This window comes from Mus caroli, chromosome 16 (assembly GCF_900094665.2).
Source record: "Mus caroli chromosome 16, CAROLI_EIJ_v1.1, whole genome shotgun sequence".
NCBI lineage: Eukaryota > Metazoa > Chordata > Mammalia > Rodentia > Muridae > Mus > Mus caroli.
The window spans coordinates 89979944-90001465 of NC_034585.1; the positions used below are offsets into that span (position 1 = coordinate 89979944).

At 45.6% G+C, this 21522-nt stretch overlaps 1 protein-coding gene across 8 annotated transcripts in view; it reads right to left on the reverse strand.

Moving 5' to 3' along the window:
* Erg (ETS transcription factor ERG) overlaps positions 1–21522 on the reverse strand; it is a 101418-nt gene that overhangs the window by 19915 nt on the left and 59981 nt on the right. For all 8 annotated transcript variants that reach the window (XM_021184500.1, XM_029470515.1, XM_021184503.2 and 5 more), the window contains 3 exons: positions 12217–12368; positions 1064–1267; positions 139–219 (listed from right to left, as the gene is read on the reverse strand). In XM_021184500.1, coding sequence (XP_021040159.1) covers positions 139–219; positions 1064–1267; positions 12217–12368 — 437 coding nt within the window. The remainder of the gene's footprint in view (positions 1–138; positions 220–1063; positions 1268–12216; positions 12369–21522) is intronic.

A 21522-nucleotide genomic window follows, 5' to 3' on the forward strand; every position in this document is an offset into this window, starting at 1 on the left:
TAACGGGAACTGCTCAGGTACCCAATGGCTTCACTCCCACATCTGTGTTCTAACCCCTAACCTGTGAGTTTCACTTTAAAGCATGCACCTGTAGGTAGGAACCTAAACGTGCCCTGGGGTCAGAGGGGCTGGCATTACCTGTGTTTCTGGCATGCATTAACCGTGGAGAGTTTTGTAAAGCCTTATCAACGTCGTCGGAAGTCAGATGTGGAAGGGGAGCTGCAAAACAAGACACAGAGCAGCACTGAGCATAAAGAGATGGAGAACAAGCTTCCTAAAAAGAGAAATGGGCCGAGCAGTGGTGGCGCACAGGCGCGCATGCCTTTAATCTTGGGAAGCAGAGGCAGGCGGATTTCTGAGTTCGAGGCCAGCCTGGTCTACTGAGTGAGGTCCAGGACAGCCAGGGCTACACAGAGAAACCCTGTCTTGAAAAAAAAAATGGAATTAAAAGGAAAAAAGAGGAAAATATATACACCTCCTGCCAATAGCACGGCGGGGGTGGGGGTGGGGGTGGCTGCTAGAACCATCTAAACCCTGTGGTACGGGAAATACCTTAAACACTAAATGGGATGACCCCACACAGGAGAGAAGTGTATGGGTGCCAGGCAACAACAGCAAGGGAGATGCTCCACCCTGTTACAGTTGGGATCCTTTCAGACCATGCTTAGAGTTGTCAGAGTTTAGATCACGCAGCAGTCCTTCAGGCTCACGCCACTGCTGACTAACGCACCACCCATTCTCTCCATAGAAAATGAAAAAAAACTCGCCTTCTGTGGTCAGGTTGGATGGGCGGAGGGGCTTCGTGCCGCTCAGCGGAATTAACTAAGCACGTCCCCAGCAAGAAGGAGCCCTTTCTGCCTTCCAGTTTGGAGCACCATGGAAAGTAGTGAAGGTGGCCACATTCCATCGCCCTGGTCTTAGGAACCCAGGAGAGACTGCGTTGTTGATCTACCTCATGAAGTTCCGCTGTGTGGTCCTCTCAGGTCAGACAAGAGGATCCCGGGACCACCCTGTCTGAACCCACTGAGGTTGGGTCTGCAGCCATGGCGACAGCTATACTTACTCTCTCTGAGGTAGTGGAGATGTGAGAGAAGAATATCGGCGTTGTAGCTCGGCGTGAGCCGCTGGAAGTCATCCTTTGTCATCTTGCACAGCTCCTTCCCGTCGATATTCTGAAATAGTAAGACGTCCACATCCAGGAGGCCGTATTCTTTCACTGCCCACTCCAGCCACTGTCGGACATGGTCTGTGCTCCACAGAGTAGGATCTAAAAGGGGAGGAAGGCAGACTCCATCAACTCCTAAAGGCAAATCTGATGGCAGCCCAGTCAGCCCCAGCGCAGGACCTCCCCAGTCCCCCATGTCCACCCTCTCCAGACTGCAAAAGCCTGAGGCCAAGCTCAGCGAGTCACAGCAAGGAAAACAGTATCCTGGGGAGTGACCTAAAAGAGCCAGGCCCACAGATCTCCATCATCCAGGTTGAAGACAATCTGGTCTGCTTCCACTGTGGCTCAGTTTCCAGTAGAGACCTGGGTTTTTTGTTGTTTGTTTGTTTTGTTGTTGTTGTTTGGTTGTTTGGTTGTTTTTTTCTCCTCCCATCTTTATTTTGTCCATTTTTATTCATTCATTTAAAAAAATGTATAAGATTAAAAGTCACCCCTTGAAAACTTACTGGTCCATGTATATAAAGGAAAGTTATAAAACATTTAAGAGGCTGCTCATCAACCCATCCCATGGGCAAGCACCAACCCCTAACGCTGATAATGATATTCTGTTATTCTTGAAGTCAGAAGCAAGTTGTCTGAGAGATTCCACACAGCAGCTGACTCAGACAGATACAGACACCCACAGCCAAACAGTGGATGGAGCTTCGGGACTCTTATGGATGAACAGGAGGAAGGACTGCAGGCCTGAAGGGAGTAGGAACTCCACAGGAAGAACAACAGAGTCAACTAACCTGGATCCTTGGGGCTCTCAGAGTCTGATCCACCAACCTAAGAATATACAGGGTTGGACCTAAGCCTCCCCACACATATGTAGCTGATACGCAGCTTTGTCTCTGTATGGGCCCTGAATGACTAGAGTGAAGATTACTCCAAAAGCTATTTCCTGTACGTGGGATATGTTCTTCTAGTCAGGCTGCCTTGTCTGACCTCAGTGAGAGAGGAAGTGCCTAGCCTTGCAGAGACTTGAAGTGCCAGGGTGGGGGAATACCGCCTGCTCAGAGGAAAGGGGGAGGGGGAGGGGTTGTGGGAGGGGACATCAGGAGGGGGGCAGTGAGCAGGATGTAAAGTGAGTAAGTAAAAATAAAATTAAATAATAAATACAAAGACTAAAAAAAGGAGAGAGTGTTCATTATAGATTACGAAAAGAATACAAATAGGGCTGAGGCGATGGCTCAGTCTGTAAAGTGTCTGCTTTGCATGAAGACCTGAGTTCATCAAGTCCTAGTAGGGAACATGTGAACACCCAGAGTTGCAGAAGCAGAGGAAGATAGAGCCCTGGGGCTCACTGGTAAGTTGGCCTGACCTATTTGATGAGTTCTAGAAGTCCTCTGGCCTCCAAGTACATACCTACATATGTACATAGACACTCAAGAACAAAATAGTAACCGTATTTGCACAAACAACTAACCAGGGCATTTGAAATAAAGCATAGCTGACTTGGACTTACTGCTTATAGCTAATTCGGCTCAAAGGGAAGCATCAGTGGGTTTTCCCAAAGAAAGAGGGGATGGAAATGGAGGCTGGAGATGAAGAAGGGGCATGCAGATGGGCCACAAAGATGAGGGATAGAGATGGAGGAGGCAGAGGAACATGGCAGATAATGGAGGTGAGGGATGGAGGCGAGGGATGGAGGCGAGGGATGGAGATGGTGGAGATAGATGGCGTATGGAGATGGTAGATGGAGAATGGAGATGAGGGACGGCAATGGCAGATGGAGATGGCAGATGGAGTCACATGGAAGGGAACAGTAAGCACCTGTCCTAGTTAGGGTTTTACTGCTGTGAACAGACACCATGACCAAGGCAAGTCTTATAAAAACAACATTTAATTGGGGCTGGCTTACAGGTTCAGAGGTTCAGTCCATTATCATCAAGGCATCAAGGTGGGAGCATGGCAGTATCCAGGCAGGCATGGCACAGGAGGAGCTGAGAGTTCTGTCTTCATCCAAAGGCTGCTAGTGGAAGACTCTGCTTGTGGACGTTGTACATCGTGGTGCGGAGCCTAGTGCGCACCACGATGTACAACGTCCACAAGCAGGCATTAAAGGTGTGTACCACCATGCCTGGATCTAATTTAGCTGGGTAGGATCTTGCCCCAAGGTCCCACTCCCTTAATCTTTATCTCTTAGAACACAAGATTTTGCTCCATTTCACTTCCTGGTACTCCTTTAATACTCAAACCGTATATTTTATATTTTTCCTTTCTAAGCTTGCTATGCTTGTTCAAACTTTTCTTCATAAGACTTAACCAGAGAACAAAGTCTCTGCCCGGCTTTTTTGAAACTTCTTTTGTCAATGCAATTAATCCAAGTCTCTTTACCTTAGCCTCAGGCAAACTTTTCAGACAAGGGNAAAAAGTAGCCACATTCTTCACCAAAATACCACAAAACCAGTCTTTATGCCACATTCTGAAATTCTTCTCCTTTGAAATCTCTTGGGCCAGGTCAACACAGTTCAAATCAATCCCAGCAACAAAGTCTTCCATATTCCTACTAGGATGACCCATTAAGCCCCATTTAAAGCATTCCACTGCTTTCCAAATCCAAAGTCCCAAAATCCACATTCTTTCAAATAAAAGCATGGTCAGGCCTATCACAGCAAAACCCCACTCCTGGTACCAACTTGTCCTAGTTAGGGTTTTACTGCTGTGAACAGACACCATGACCAAGGCAAGTCTTATAAAAACAACATTTAATTGGGGCTGGCTTACAGGTTCAGAGGTTCAGTCCATTATCATCAAGGCATCAAGGTGGGAGCATGGCAGTATCCAGGCAGGCATGGCACAGGAGGAGCTGAGAGTTCTGTCTTCATCCAAAGGCTGCTAGTGGAAGACTGACTTCCAGACAACTAGGGTGAGGATCTTATACCCACACCCACAGTGACACACCCATTCCAACCAGGTCACACCTATTCCAACAAGGCCACACCTTCAGATGGTGCCACTCCCTGGTCCAAGGATATACAAACCATCACAGCACCTTAGTAAGGAGGTCAGACTTTACAATGTGGAATATCAGAGTCATTAGGAATTTCTGAGGCATTGAGCGGTGTCTTTAATTACACCAAGCACAGAGAGCTCACTGATGAAAGGGTAAGGCTCTCTCGGGAGTTGGAGCAATGCGTGTTTGGACTCCAACTACCCCCTCTGACTGGGTGTAAATGTTACCTTCTCTGGAATTAACCTTATTTTCCTTTGGCTAATTAATGAACGGCTGCGGTGGCGGTGGGGGGGAGGGGTTGAAAAGTTAGTGAGATAAAGTATGTGAAAGCACTTGGCCAACAGTAACAACCGGAGAGAAGAAATCACTCGCACAAGAGGTTTGCACAGTCAACTCTGCTAAGATGAATAATCTATTTAGTTTCCAGGGCTGCCTCTTCCTTTGTACACAAAAGCCTGATTTATCTCTTATTTTAAGAGCTTTTCGGAGGTGCTTCTGTTCAACAAAACATGAGCCAATGGTGATAAGATAAGATGCTATGTGCTCAGCCTCCTCCTGGAAAGGAGAACTGTTTTGGAAATAGCCATGACATTATGGTTCCAAGGACAGCAAAAGAGCAAGGAGCTGCACCAGGAGAGGGAGCCGAGACTCTCCACTCTTTTCTGTATCTTGTAGTCCAAATGTTTATGACCTCAACTTTAGCCAACTGGATATTAAAACATCTAAGCACACCATCATATAGAGTTCCTGGGTTATGTTATTCTTAATGTCGATGTGTGGGAGAAATGTGTGTGAGAAAGGCAGGAGAGAGTCATAAAAACACTCTGCTGTATCTGGTTAGATGACTCAGTGGGTAAAAACATCGGCAGCCAAGACTGACAATCCGAGTTTGATCCCCAGGACCCACACAGTTCTGGCAGAGAAATGACTCCTTCAAGTCACCCTCTGGCCTTCAGGCACTAGCTGTTGAGAGCCCCCCATCTGCTAAGCAATACATTAATTAATATATAAAAGGGAGACCCTTCTAGTTCCCTGAAACAAGATTCTGATTCATTGAGTATTAACAGATAAGTGTCTGGAATTAGGGAAAAGGGAACTGTGTTGTCAATAGCAGACTATACACTATCATGAAACAGCTCCTTCAACGGGCATACACTTCCAATTGAATAAGATTAACCTGATTTGAATAGATGAGAAATTATCAATGATTGTCCCTTCCCAATAGAAAAGGCACTCTTGACTATGAAAAATGTGGAATATACAATAAAATAAAATGTCACCCCTAGGCCATATCTAAGGACTAGTGTAAGAGTTTTGTTCACAAAGCCAGGCCTGGGGCAAGTCAGCCAATGTGTATCTAAGACTACCCTAAGAAAACAGGACTGAACATCTGGCCTCCTGATATGGGTAGATCCCACTTACAAAGCAGGCACAGGAGATGGCGGGAACTGCAGAACTGCTCAATGCCACACACTGAATTCTGACTCCAAGAGAAGGACTTCCTGGAAGATGTTTCTGAAACTTTCAAATTTTTAATTGATGGTTTGTGGTTTACTTTAATCTGTCCTCTTGGGACTAGAGAGCAATCGATTATAACATTGATTTTTAACACTCTGGTTGGCTCACCTTTGGGATGGCCTTTGAGACCATGGCAATATTTGTAAATGTGACTCTGGGTGCTTAAAAGTATATATTACCTGTTACACACACACACACACACACACACACACACACACACACAGAGAGAGAGAGAGAGAGAGAGAGAGAGAGAGAGAGAAAATCAAACTCACTCACTGAAATGAATTTGACCATTTACGTCATTGTTATTTATTATTTTGAGGCTATGTTACTAGGTTAATATAAATTTATCATCCTAATGCCTTTTATATGAATTTAGTATTAAATGACAAACCTATGCCATCCCCTAATGGGTTTCTATCTGAAATCTTGTCAATATTTTATTTTTACTTTTTTCCCAGATTTTTATTAGTTTTTGATTAATATGTGTCATTCTAGCTGTTTACTATTAATTATTTTAGTGTGTGTATGTGTGTGTGTAAAATGCTTTTATAAACACCACATAACTGCTTTGGGAAAGTTATTTTATCGTTCCCTCTAATTTTCAGACTTTGTTGTCCCTGATTTGCCTGCTTTTTTTCCACATATTTTCCTGGATCTAATTTAATTCATTTTTCTCATAATTATTTTATGTGTACAGGTATCCCCTCCATATGTCATCACCGGGTGTGTGCAGTGCTAGCAGAGACCAGAAGAGGGCATGAGCTGCCCTGGAATTAGAGCCATATGCAGTTGTGAGCTGCCATGAGGTGCTGGGAATGGAGGTTAGGTCTTCTCCAAAAGCAACCAATGCGCTCGACTGCTGTGAGCCATTGTTCCACCCCAAGATTGGTCTGTTTCATTTTACTTTCATCCCCTCCTCCTGCGTTGGCCATCTGAATGTTATTTCTCTTTATTTCTTGTTATTGTTCAAAATAAATTTGAGGTTTTACCATCAGAGTTCTGTTTTTCTCAAGTAACAGAAGGTATGTAGAAGGCTTCCTTTCTAACGTGGTCCCTTACAGGGTAACACTGCCCTCTCACCTTGCCCCTTCTCCCTACCTAGGAGGCTACAATGGCTGCTGACACAATCTTCATCTTGCTTTGTCACCCTACCAAGCACTCCTGGTGACCTCGCCCATTACATCATGTTTCTGTATGCTTATGTTGGACTCCTGCTGTGCCAACCACCAAACAAGAGAACTGAAACCCTGAAGTTGGGGTTCATCTTATCTGTGAACCTATGGCTGGATGGTGGTTGAGGAAACCACGTGGGGTTGTATGTAAGACTGAAGTTTTACAAAATCAAATGATGGCAGCTAACATCTGCTGCTTACTCGAGATCGGGCACTAGAACACAGCGTTCGGGGAAATGTGTCCCTGCCAAGATACACTGCAGGAAACACTGACTGTTCTCATTCTACCGAGAAGACTCCTGATGCCAAGAGTTGCCCAAGATGCTCCACAAAGTGTTGTGGAAAGCCAGAATTCTAACGCAGTGCTGTGTGGAGGACTGGTTATAGCTTCTTAACTGTGGGGTCTTTGCAGTTCTGGACACTGGCTCTGGCCCCTCTCAGCTGTGCAGCTGACTCTGGGACAGTGTCTTTATCTTTCTGAATATTTTTTTCTTGGGTTTAAAGGGAGCTATTGAACTGAGATTTCCTGCAACTCCCATGATCCTCTGATTCCTGCCACTAAGTGGCAATTATCATTGGCATCATGTGCTCTTCACACAATTTGTAATCTACACATACACAGTCTCATCAATAACAAATGCTGGTGTGATAACAACGCGCTGTCCAGCTAACAGAGCCCGGAAGAGGGAACTCTACTCCTGGTCCTCTGCCCATTTCCCTAGCCAGCTCAGCAATGCCATATTTGGGGAGGTGCCTATCAGCCAGCACTCTGCTGCTCTGAGAACTACAAGCCCTGCCTGGTGTAGCCACCAGAGTCCCCAGTGTCTGTTGGTGACTTCCCTGGGCTGACTCTAGTGTAACTCACTCAGCCTTTTCACAATGTGTCAGAAGACTTGGGCTGTTGCAATGCTCAGCCACAATGGCTGCAGGGAGGCAGCCGGGTCTACAGTCTCCAAGAATACTGCTTCTAGGATTCTGTGCTGAGATAAGCTTACCTCTCCTATAAAACAACTTTAATCGTTTCCTCCCAATTACACTTTTTATCTTGACTACCAGGAAGCTCAAAGCCACAGTAGAGGCTTGACTACAGCGTTGTGGCCAAGCCTGCCATCAGAACTTCTTCACTCTTTCCTCATATATGTTTAGTCTTCTCTGTGTATTTTTAACTTCACTCAATCTGAGTTTTGATTGGCCAGGAGTCTGGGTCACAAGCCCGCTGCATCTCATTTCTGCTTTAGAATCAAATGCTGTTGTCTCTATTTAAATAAACATATGCATGCCTTAGGGAGTACAGAGTAAAACATAAGTGTGGGGTAAGAGACAGGTGGTCAGGCGTCATAAGAAAAGGGATTAATTTGCTACCGAATTCGGCATGCAGATGGGAACAGTGTAAAGAGGTCTTGAAGGGAGAGCAGAGTTTGTTGGCAAAGAAAGGAAGAAGGGTACACAGCTGCCCAAACAGCACAGGCAGGGCATACACAGCAGCATGCCAGAGGCCAGGGGATGGCTGAGGAAGACAGAGGAGGCCAAGGGAGATGGAAGAAGCTGGAAAGGCATCGCCACAGCTATGAATGAAGCTTTCATGACCTATTTTGACCCCCTTTGCTCAGGAATCCCAAAACGTCCATCAGTCCTAAGTTCAAGATATTGTCTGTCTTCCTGACACACATCTATAGCACAGGGGTGGGTCTTCCCGACCTCAGCGTTCTTTGGCCATCTCCTAAGAGAGTGACCTATGAGCAATGACTGCTCAGTGAATACTTCCTGGGTAATCCAGCATGAAGGACTGGCTGAGATACAACTCAAAGGTTTTCCATGTCCTCCATGGAAAATCGAAGGCAAAGAAGAAAGAATTCAGTCTCTCGGGAGCCTTTGTCCATTAGGATGGAACTTGGGAAATGTTTAAAATGCGCAGAGCAAGGGGAGGTCACGGGTGTGGCCACTCAGTCGCTGAGATGCTGATATCAAAGGGTTTGAGATGATTGTTAAATTAAAAAAAACAAAAAACAAAAACAAAAAACCAAAAACTAATATGTGGAAGAAATAGTTTTTTAAGTTTAACATTTTTGCACCTATTTTTAGGAAATAAAAAGAAAAATCTTTCAAAAATAATATCAACTGCTAAAACCAGAGGTCCTGTTGTATTTGGTCATCAGTTTGTAAGTTTTCAAAATGATGGAGAATGTGTGTGCCTTCCTTGGTAGCAGCCCATTACACATCTTAGTGTATGCCACCAAAAGCTAAATAGTAGCCTTAGACTCAGAGAGGCACAGCCAGCACACAGAGGACACTGTCCTTGATGGCAGACACTCGTGAGACACACGATGCTGATATTGGTTAGAACATTGGCTTCATGTGTACTGGGAATCCAACGTTTCTACCCCTGGATCTGCGGCAAGGCCTCGGCAGCACCTTGCAGATCAGACATCTGAGTCAAACCTACTAGGTTTGGGCTGCTGTTAGGGGCCCAGATTTGAAGACACAGCTAGTTTTGGGTTCAGTGCCATCTGTCACCATGGAAATCCGAGCTGACACCAATGAGGCTGAGGAATGGTCCTTCTCCACAGTGCACATATGATCATTCTGGGATTTGGACAACACATCATCTGAGCTATTCAGCACTTTATTGTAAAGAGGGCTTTGTTTTGATGATTTTGATATTGCAGGTTTTCCAAAATGGCTTAAAATTGGTGAGGCTAAACTAGGATCCTTACAAGAGGAGAGCTTGTTACTAACAGTATCTCTATTTATGTTGAACTGACTGGTATACAATCACACATACCACATGCTGGTCCCCCTTCATGCTTACACACGTATGACACTCTGGGTTCCCTTCATGCTTACACACGTATGACACATACCACACTCTGGGCTCCCTTCATGTTTACACACATATGATGCATACCACATGCTGGTCCCCCTTCATGCTTACACACGTATGACACTCTGGGGTCCCTTCATGTTTACACATGTATGATGTATACCACATGCTGGGCTCCCTTCATGTTTACATACTTATGATGCATACCACTCACTGGGCTTCCTCTCTGTTAAACACTTCCTTTGGATCACACACCTATTCCTCTACTCTAAGGTTGAGGCTGTCCCATTTTTGTGTATGTCTTATACATACAATGTTTCTTAAATTCATGTTGCCACAGGAAGAAGTGTAAATATATCCATATAACATGGCATTTGCACCCACAAGAGCATGCCTATGACTATGCCTTATAAGTATTTTCTGGGCTTCTTAGCTACTGAGTGAACTGAAGATGGTGGGTCTCAAAGTCAAAGTTAATGGAGTAATTTTTCAAAATGAACTCTAAGTCCAAAGGTTCTACCTAGGCATAGAGTTACCAGGTCCTCCATTTTGACTCTCTCTCTCTGTCTCTCTGTCTTTCTCTCTCTCTCTCTCTCTCTCTCTCTCTGTGTGTGTGTGTGTGTGTGTGTGTGTGTGTCTCTCAGATATGAAGATCAGTATGTAGTGACAGAAAGAGCAAATCCTTGAGAGCAACTAAAGCTTCTGCTCCACACTGTTGGTACCAGGCAGGCACTACATCTAACCACCACCGAGTTCCAGGAACCAGCTGGACTCAGTTCTGAGGGTTTCAATGTGAGTAGAATACTCTACACTGCAAAGGAGTCTGGGTAAGGAGTGTGGGTTATAACCTGTGCTGCTGCTGCTGAAGGGATGGATACAGCAGCTGCTGACCACCTAGAGTCCTGCCATCCCATGGCTGTGCCAGATGACCATTCAAATATGTGTGAGCATGTGTGCATGTGTGTGTGCGCGTACATGCACATGAGTGTGTTCATCAGTGTGAACACACATACATAGACCTTGACCAGTAACTGAAAAACTCACAACTTGCAAAATCATCCACCTCTCTCTCTTTTACCAATACCATTAACTGAATAACTGCCTACTCTGGCATGAAGCAACCAGCCCAAGAGGGTACAGCTGAAAGAAAGCTTCCTTTAGAATGAAGAAACATCCCTCTACCTCATGCCAGCTGGAGTCCATCTGCAGATGCATCTTTCGCCCTGTCCAGGCAGCACTGGATGGGTGCACTGGATGGGTGCCTGTGCATAAGACCTGCTGATATCCCGATTGGACTAGATGGATTCTCTGCCTCATTTTTCTCTGAGAAAAGACTCAAGTCTGACCTCTCTTAAGAAGACTTTGATGATATTAAAGCATCCTAATGATATTTCAGAAATACAAGATGGCCCAAAGCAGCACGGTTCTACAAAGCAGCGATAGCCATCTTGATTCTACAAGGAGAAGATGGGTTTGTCAAGTGGGCTCTGTTCAGCTTGCTCCTCTACCATACATGTCTAAGACTTTCTTTGCCTCAGGTGAAGAAATGAAGTTTTTCTGGAGGAAGGCCGACAGGTGGGCTGGGGTCAGCGTCCCTTAGGCTTCCATGTCCTCCAGTTCATGTCCAGCCAGCAATGGCACAGGTGGGCTGGGGTCAGCTTCCACCCAGTGGGAACTTCCCCCTTGCTGAGGCACAGTGGCAAGCAAGGTGGCCTCAGAGTGTACAGCGCAGCAGCTGTGAGTAAAACCAAATGTGTGGTGTGAGTACATGCTATATGCCTTCCATTCAATATCTAGAGCAGTTTGAGCCTGTTGGTACATGGGACTGTCATCATTGTGTCCTCTGAAGTTTTGCTATGTGTGGCAAAACAAGGCACATCTGTAAAAGAGGACCCTGGTGCCCTGATGTCATCGAGCCATCTTTGAGGTCTATCAAGTCTTGTAGTGACATCCCTGAAGGGACCCCATCTGGCCGACACATCTGATAGATCCATATTTTGCAGAGTCTCTGCACACAGAACTTCCTGTTTAGAAGCTGACACAGCCCGAGAAAATATCATACTATTGGGTGGGGGGTGTGTGTGAAGGGGCTTGATCCCGTTCATTATTGCTCCTTACAAAGATGCGTTTATCTAGAGCAGGGAACAGCGTAGCTTACGAAAGCTTTGCTATGCATAACTTGGACCACTCTGACAGAAAGTGTGCCTAGTAGCTGGACATCCTTTATCCTACCTGCCCCTAGTTCACGCCCAGAGAGTGCTGATGTGGGCCGGTCAGGGCATTTGGCCCTTGTGTGCCTTACAAGAGCATTTGGTACCTGTGTTCCGGTGAGAGGAAGACAGAGTGGAAGAAAAAAAGCAATGAGACAGAGCCATGAAGTAGATGGGGGCTGAGTGATGTGGGTGGAACAGAGAGCAATTCCAACAGGAAGGCTGGGTATATTGTCCCTGACAGAGACTTATAAAGGACAGAAGTGGTCTGTCTGTCTTTCCTGGGAAGCACGGCTTGTTAACCAGAACAAAATCTCAAGACCTCTGACCTGCAGGGACGATCACTCTGCGCTCATTTGTGGTCATATTGGGGGGCGGCACATGCTTCTCCTCCATGTAGCTGCCGTAGCTCATCCCCACAGTATCCGGGCTGCCCACCATCTTCCCACCTTTGTTCACACTGCACTCATCAGGTGAGTTCCTGCAGGAGAAAAAGACAATTTCTTCTGTTAGAACGGTGCCCAAAGAGCAGGGCCCAGTGGTCTTGTGATATAGAGGTCCAATGACAGGCAGCATGGGGAAAGTCAGGAAGCAGGACAAAAGTCAGAATGCTGTGGTCCCCCAAATTCACGTTGAAGCAGTAAGCCCCACATAATGGTATAGAGGGATAATCAGGTTTAGCTCAGGCCACGAGGGTAGAGATAGTAATGGCAGAAGATGGAGAACTGGGGAGTTGGCTCAGTGAGTAAATCGTTTATGTAAACAAACACAAAGACTTGAGTTTGATCCTCAAAATCTACCGTAAGACCAGCCTGATAGTGTGTGCACCAAGAAAGACCAGCCTGATGGTGTGTGCACCAAGAAAGACCAGCCTGATGGCATGTGCACCTGGAAAGACCATCATGATGGTGTGTGCACATGAACAGACCAGCATGATAGCATGTGCACCCATCCTTCTAAAGCTTCCAAGAAACTTTAGCCCATCAGTTAGCTCTGTGGTTCAGGAAGAGACCTCACCTTAAAAAATAAGGTGGAAAGTGATTGAGAAATGCAGCAGACACTGACCTCTGGCATCCACAGACACATGCATGAATGTGTACAACACACACACACACACACACACACGGATGAGACACACAAAGAGGAAGAGGAAGAGGAAGAGAGCTCCTCCCCTTGCTTCACTCCCTCCATGTGAGCATGTAGCCACCTACAACCCAAAGAGAAAGCCCCTAGCAGATTAGCCGACATGGAGCTGTCTAGCATCTTGTCCCTGGATGTCCCAACTGCAGAACCATGAGTAACATGGGCCTGGTGTTTCAGCTCAGCAGCCTGCACTACAGTGTAAGACCACGCTGTTCCCATACCCAGACCAGCAGCCTGCACTACATCTGAGACCATGCTGTGCCCAGGCTCAGCTCAACAGCCTGCACTGCAGCTGAGACCAAGCTTAGGAGACGCACTAAGTGGGAAGCCAAGCTGCTGTCTGGCTTCTATTTCACTCGCCAATTCCTTCTGAAACTGTCATGTCCAGACTCCTGTGACAGATGTCTGTGAACACTCACAGGGAACAGAGAGCTGGTGTTCATTCTTGCTGGGTGACAGTAAACAGAGCTAGCAGCAGACACTAGGACTCATGCAGTTCAAGCAATGCTTTCAGGGAGGGATGCTGAGTTGGAGACCCCAGCAAAGTCCCCCCCTTGGATTCTTATTCTTGTGCCAAACACAGGATCTAGAGCTGTGGACTCCTGGTGATGGGGGCACAGTCAGGAAGGCAGAGAAGGTGGGGGTGGGGCTGAGGCAACAGAGGCAGATAAAGAGTGTAGACCAGCGACCTGAGTGAAACAAGACAGGGACCTGAAAATGGCGGTGTGTATGGGATGAGTTGCTATCACTGGACCTGAGAACAGGCCACAGGAATCTTTAGTAAGGCAGCCACTGTATGTGCAATAAGACAAAGATATCGTTCTATGAAAAAGTGTGTGAGTGTGTGTGTATGTGTGTGTGTGTGTGTACATGAAAGTGATATTTGAGAGATACAAGTCTCATAGTTTAACACCAAGTAAAGAAAACAGTTTAGGTGAATGCAGATAGAGCTCAGCAGTTAGCAGCCCTTATTGCTCCTGCAGAGAACCCAGGTTCAGTTCCCACCACCCACATGGTGGCTCACAACCATCTGTAACTCCAGTTTCAGCGGATCCTATACACTTTTCTGACTACTAAAAGCTAGACCAGGCATTCACATATATACATGCATGCATAACACACATACATATACGATAAATATTTTTTAGCAAAGACGAAGGAATCCAGCTTCATCAGAGAACAAAGAAATATGTCGCCGTCTTCTCAGTTGGTGGCTAGCCCACAGATGATGGCTAGACTCTGGATGATAGACAATGGGTACCCTACACAGGAAAGATGGTGGCTAGCCCACACAGACGGCTAACCCTGGATCGCCATGGCAGCAGTACCTCTGTGTGCTGGTTACATTATCTGTAGTAGAATTTTGGAAAAACTTTTCAAGTTCTACCTTACACACGTGTCTCCACACTCTTGGAAACGTTAGACATCCATGGACTCTTTAGGTTTTCACGCCAGTGTTGAAAACTTTGCTTCCACCTCCCTAGGGCCCTTGTTTGTTTCCCTCAAAGCATTGTTAGGTGCAGCTTGGCAGGTAACTTGTAGAGTCACAGGACTTCGGGCTTGCTATGGACTTGACCTTTGAGTTTGAGAAGAGCAAAACCACATAAGGCAGGTAGACAGGGCTATCCTCCGAGCAAGATGGAGCTGAAATGGCATAGTGAAATTCACTTCTCAACCATAGGTTTTGACAGGACTGTGGACAGGAAGGGCTGGCTGAGGGCACAGTGCCCTGGAAGAGTTTTACGGCACAGGTGCTTTGAAACACAGACTTCTTTCCAGCATCACTTGCTAATGCTTCCAGGACCACAGAGTAGCTCAGTGCTGGCGCCAAGTGACAGCAAGAGCTACTGAGCACGTAATGGCTAGGGTTACACAGGGCTGAGGTCCTACCACTACCTGGGAACATATAGCCCTACATGTAGAAGGCTCACTGCTGTACTAACACAGAGACGATGTAAAAATAGTCACTGTCTGTGTTCCCATGGAGCAGGGCCTGTGTCTTTCCAGAGCTGTCTACACATGCAGGATTTCTGCTCGATGCTATAATATTTTCCTGGCTTCAAATGTTTATCTCTACGAGACTCACCCTACTATCAAACCACAGACTATCTTTACTTGAGACAGGGTTTCCTGATCCTTTGGAAAAATCTGTCAGCTGAGTGCAGTGTGAAGGCTTTGGGGTTGTGTGTCTCAAAGAGAGAAGATTCTTGGGGGAGAGAAGTAAAGGACTTGGTTCTTTGGGAGGAAACTTTTTTAACAGTAGGTGGTGCCCAGGGCGTGAGAGCAGCATCGGGATTGACTGTGAGGTCTAAGTTTAATTACTTGCTCATTCACATAGGAAACTTACTGAGTGCCTACTACATACCAGGCACTAACAGTTTTTTTCCTATCTAGCAAAGGAATTAATCAGTTGAAAGTTGAAGGTCAGAGAGATAAGGCTTTGGGGTTTAACTACTTCTTTTCTCATTATCACCTAAGTGTGTGTGTGTGAGAGAGAGACTTTGTGTGTGTGAGTGTCTGTGTCTGTGTCTGTGTTAATGATCTGTGTGTATCTGTGTCTGTGAGTGTATATATGTATATCTGTGTGTCTGCATGTCTCTGCATATATATATATATATATATATGTGTGTGTGTGTGTCTGTCTGTGTGTATCTGTGTCTATGTGTTGTGTGAGTGCATAATCCATGGATTATGGGAATTTTTCTTTTCTTTTTTTTCTTTTCTTTTCTTTTCTTTTTTTTTTTTAGACAGGGTTTCTCTGTATAACCCTGGCTGTCCTGGAACTCACTTTGTACACCAGGCTGGCCTTGAACTCAGAAATCTGCCTGCCTCTGCCTCCTAAGTGCTGGGATTAAAGGCGTGAGCCACCACTCCCGGCTGGGAGTTTTTCTATGAAGTGAAGTAGACCCCCTTACCAAATCTGGATGAGATGGATCCTCGTGTTGCATTTGCTGATGTGCGCCTGTACTGGCTGGTTTTGTGTCAACTTGACACAGGCTGGAGTTATCACAGAGAAAGGAGCTTCAGTTGAGGAAATGCCTCCATGAGATCCAGCTGTAAGGCATTTTCTCAATTAGTGATCAAGGGGGGAGGTCCCCTTGTGGGTGGTGCCATCTCTGGGCTGGAGGTCTTGGGTTCTATAAAAGAGCAGGCTGAGCAAGCCAGGGGAAGCAAACCAGTAAAGAACATCCCTCCATGGCTTCTGCATCAGCTCCTGCTTCCTGACCTGCTTGAGTTTCAGTCCCGACTTCCTTTGGTGATCAGCAGCAGTGTGGAAGTGTAAGCTGAATAAACCCTTTCCTCCCCAACTTGCTTCTTGGTCATGATGTTTTGTCCAGGAATAGAAACTAAGACAGCACCCAAACTATATATAACTAAAACAGAGTCAAAGCCAAGTCTGGTAGATGTTGAAATAGGAAGATTACAAGTTTGAGGGCCAGCCTTAGCTACATAGTGAGTTTGAGGACAGCCTGGGCTATATAGTGAGACTGTGTCTCTAAACAAGCAATCAAGCAGCAATGGGCAGCCTTTAGCTAAGTTGCTTTGATTTTCATGTTATAACCTGCAGGCATAATTCATGTTCATGGGTTTCAAATCCCATCCTCCATCATAAAAAAAAAAAAAAACAGCAAAATGAAGCCATTAGACTCTATTTTCAAACTTATCTTATAAATAAATATAAATTAAAATATATAAATAGATATGCATAAAATATATGTTTTATGCTATTACACTTAGTTATTAACAAAGGAAGTCAGGATGAAGCAGTGATTTTGACTATTATAAGTTTCTCATTAATGGAACTCTTAAGTCTGACAGAAAAGGTCTCGAGTGGTCCCCTGAAGTGGCTTCTCAACAAACACTGACTGGGTGGAGATGTCTGCTCTCATTATCATCTTGTCTGTGATAGCATGTCATAGGAAGACCTGGCACTGACCCATGGGAAAGTCCTCACTACAGTGGATCACACATCATCGACGTCTTACAGAGGAGGAGATTACACTGAAGAGAATACAGGCTGGAGAGGTTAAAAACACTGGCTGCTTTTCCATAGGATCCGGGTTCAACCCCCATACACATGGCTTCTCACTGCTAACTGTAAGTTCAGTCCTGGGAGATCTGGTGTCCACTAGCTTCCTTCGGTGCTGGGCACACAAGCAATGGACAGGCATATACACAGTACAAAATAACTATACCCATAAAATAAGATGGGGGAGAGGTGAAGGTGCCCTAAAGGAGAAGTTACAATGTAAGCTGAGTGGCCAGAACTCACAGATATGCTTTTCCTGCAGGGAACACCTGCACAGGGAGAAGGGAAGATACACTCCTTTGAAAGACAAACGTCTTAATATGAGGTAGACAAGAACTCCCTGGGCCACAGGTTATTGTAGCTTAAAGTCTGCACTGTAGCCTGAAATGCTGTCCTGGCCTAGGGATCTAATCACTCCCTGGTACACCCTGTGTGTAACAGGGACACACATGCAAACCAGGGCCAGAAGAAAGGAAGCCTTTTTCAAAGTCATCTATTCAGATATTTATATTTATTGAGGAAAAAGTAATCTTACCAGGACCAAAACAAGAAAGTAAGTATTACTTTCAACACCTCACAGAGGCTGGGAGAGATGGCTTAGAGGTTAAGAACCCTGGCTGTTCTTCCAGAGGACCCCAGCTCATTTGTAGCATGCATCAGGCAGATCATAGTCATATGTTACTCCAGTTCCTGGAGGCCTGACAGCCTCTTCTGGCCTCCATGGGCGCGAACACACACACACACACACATACACACACACACACACACACACACAGCACATACTCATAAAGACACACATATACATAAATTTAAAAATAAAATTTGAAAAGTGTACTGGCTGGTTTTGTGTATCAACTTGACACAGCTGGAGTTATCACAGAGAAAGGAGCTTCAGTTGGGGAAATGCCCCATGAGATACAACTGTAAGGCATTTTCTCAATTAGTGATCAAGGGGGTAGGTCCTCTTGTGGGTGGTTCCATTTCTGGGCTGGTAGTCTTGGGTTCTATAAGAGAGTAGGCTGAGCAAGCCAGGGAAGCAAGCCAGTAAAGAACATCCCTCCATGGCCTCTGCATCAGCTCCTGGCTTCCTGACCTGCTTGAGTTCCAGTCCTGACTTCCTTTGGTGATGAACAGCAATGTGGAAGTGTAAGCTGAATAAACCCTTTCCTCCCCAACCTACTTCTGGGTCATGATGTTTGTGCAGGAATAGAAACCCTGACTAAGACAAAAAAGCAAAGTCTCACAGTTCTCCAAGTGAGTGTATACTGTCCCCAAGTGCTGAGGAACCTACCTAGTAAACAGCAGAGTCACAGATAAAGCAGGGACAGACTGGATGACCTGCCCAAAGCTTTAAGGCCCATCCTAGAAGTGTTATTTAAACTCCTATTTGAGGTCCTAAACTAAGATCTCCACCAGCTATTATAAATAGGGCTGCTATGAACATAGTGGAGCATGTGTCCTTTTTACCGGTTGGGACATCTTCTGGATATATGCCCAGGAGAGGTATTGCTGGATCCTCCGGTAGTACTATGTCCAATTTTCTGAGGAACCGCCAGACTGATTTCCAGAGTGGTTGTACAAGCTTGCAATCCCACCAACAATGGAGGAGTGTTCCTCTTTCTCCACATCCTCGCCAGCATCTGCTGTCACCTGAATTTTTGATCTTAGCCATTCTGACTGGTGTGAGGAGGAAAATATGTAATAAAAATATTAAAAATTAAAAAAAAAAGATCTCCACCAGCACATGCCGCAACGCCACTGGTGAATCCACACAAACGAGACGCTGTTGGGCGGACTCTCCGGAGACTCTCTTTCCCCAGTATTGAATATTTTCCAAAACCTCTCCCCTTTGGAGAGGAGCAGGATGGTCAGGACGTTTTATTTTGTTGACTGGGTTGGGGGCACCTGTGTGGAAGTGAGGCAGAGTTCCCGAGAAGGCTCTAAGAAGGCCCCACCTTTGTATGATCTTGACGTTTGGTTGAAAGAGTCTCTTGACTCTGCAGCTGGATGTCACATGTTGTCCCTGCTCTGCAGGGTGCCTGCTCCACATGGATGATGGGCTGACATATGTGAGCATGGAGAAAATCAGAGCAAAGAGCTTCAGGCCGAGAGCGCTGAGTGAGATCATCAGCCTGTGAAGAGATGGTCGAAGCCCAGGACAGACAGCAGGCTGTTGGGAAAGCTGCTGAACAGACATTTATGACTGGGTGGCGTATAGCCCAAGAAGAAAGCTCCTTTCAGATGTTTCCATACACACCTGTTTGTTTGTTTTTTGTTTGTGTTTGTTTTTAAGAAGAGGTAATAAGCCCAGAAAATCACACTGTGATATATAAAATAAGGTCTTTTGGTGTTTGAAAAACAAAGTAAATTTGGCATCTGCAATCTATTTCCTCACGTGGTATCTGCTTAAAGAAGGGCAGATTCCATCATGGGACACTCTCACAGTAAAATGGCAGAACCAGGACCATGAGCCAGACCAAGCACAGCCATCATCCATTCTGTGTCACCTGCCACCACCCTATGGGTGTTAATGGCCCTCGTTCATACAAGAATGTCACTGTCTTCAAACCTGAGTTCTCTAGCCACCTTCAACCTGTGGTTCACCCTACCTTTGGGACAGCTAGGGGAGACACTGGGCCCTACACGCAGTCTGGCATCAGCCAAGGTAGAACCCAGGAACCTGAGGCATCTTTGTTTTTTGTGGGTGGAGGCAACTCACCAAATCTGTACAGCGAGGAGACTCTCCATTGCTTTGTTCTTTGTCCCACAGCTGTGCTTTCGAAATGTCCTTGCTGCTGCTACATCAGGGTTCTCCTTCCCAAAGACAAAGGCAAGTGGACCAGGTCCATCCTTCCCTGGTCCCTGAGCCACAGGGATAAGTATCCTCCACAGCTGTCCCAGCAAGCAGGGGCTGGGTAACTGCTCTCTTTCCTTCACCCACAAGTGTGCATGCAGCCTTCCAGACCAGGCACCACCTCAGGGGCAAGGGGACACCAGTGTCCCTGTCCTCAGTGGGCCAGACTGGACTGGAGAAGCCCCTTTAGTTTACATGCCAGAATGACCCACATGCTAAGAGCTGAGGAGATAGTTCAGTCTGTAAAGGGCTTGCCTTACAAGGATGAAGAATTGGATCTTGATCCTCAGAACCCAAGTGGAAAACCAACATAGGAGAGGTAGAGATGGAGAGATCCCTGGGTTACTGCTCAGCCAGCCTAGGCTAGTGGGTGAGCCCCAGGTCAGTGAGACCAACAAATAATGAATCTGGTGAATGGTGCTTGTAGAATGATGTCCAAGCATGAGAAAGCATGTCTGGTTTCGACATGCATTTACATGCAGGGGTCCTACACATATGTGCACGTGCACACACACACAAACACAGATGTACATGCATGCATATGTGCATGCAAATACATGCATGCACACACGCATGTACACAGGCACACATGTGTGCGCACACATGTTCGCGTACATTCTACATCCTTACAACTTCTCTTCTTGTGCTCTCTCTCTCCTTCCTCTGCCTTCAGTGCTGAAGTCTCTGCTCCAATCCACCTAGCATCTGCTGTAACCTGCCAAACTCACTTCCAGTTCTCCGTCTCTAGAATTGTATTTTCTCAGTGTCTTTGAAACTGGTGAATGACTGACTGGATCAATTTCTGATAAATCTCTCCAGGTGAACCCCAGGATGCTTCCCTTACAACTGTGGAAAGTTTAGGAGGCCCTCGTCTGAGAACTAGAAAACTGGTGGTGACCATCTGTGGTTGACTTTGACTGAGTCACCATTTCTAAAAAGGACTGAATATCACCTTGATGCTTTGGTGATGATTCCCTTAGATGAAACATATAAAGTAAATGTAAAAACTGCCAAACACTGTAAAAAATTAACACAGCAGCATGAACAGGTATATACGTGTATATGCATGCATGTGTGTGTATATGTGTATATGAGTACATGTGCATGTATGTATGTATATAGGTGTATATATGTACATGTGTATTGTTATGTGTGCACATGTATATGTGTACACATGTATATATATATATATATGTATGTGTGTACATGTTTATACATCTGTACATGTATGTACATGAGTATGTGTGTACATGTATAGCATATATGTACACGTGTACATGTGTGTATGTGTGCATATGTATGTGTACACATGTATATATGCATGTGTGCACACGTATGTGTGTGTATGCATATATACATGTGTGCACATGTGTATTCATGTGTGTGTACATATATATGCTTGTGTTGCTGGCACCTGGTTCTTCACTGCACCTCAGTAGCTCCTCTGTTTTCCATCACACAACTTCCTGCTTATAACTGGTTATTAGATGTCACAGTCTCTAAACGCCATCTGCAACTGTTAGGTTACAATACCACAGGAAGAACATGGGGCTGATGGGCTGAGGAGATGGTTCAGTTGGTAAAGTGCTTGCAAGGACCCAGGTTCAA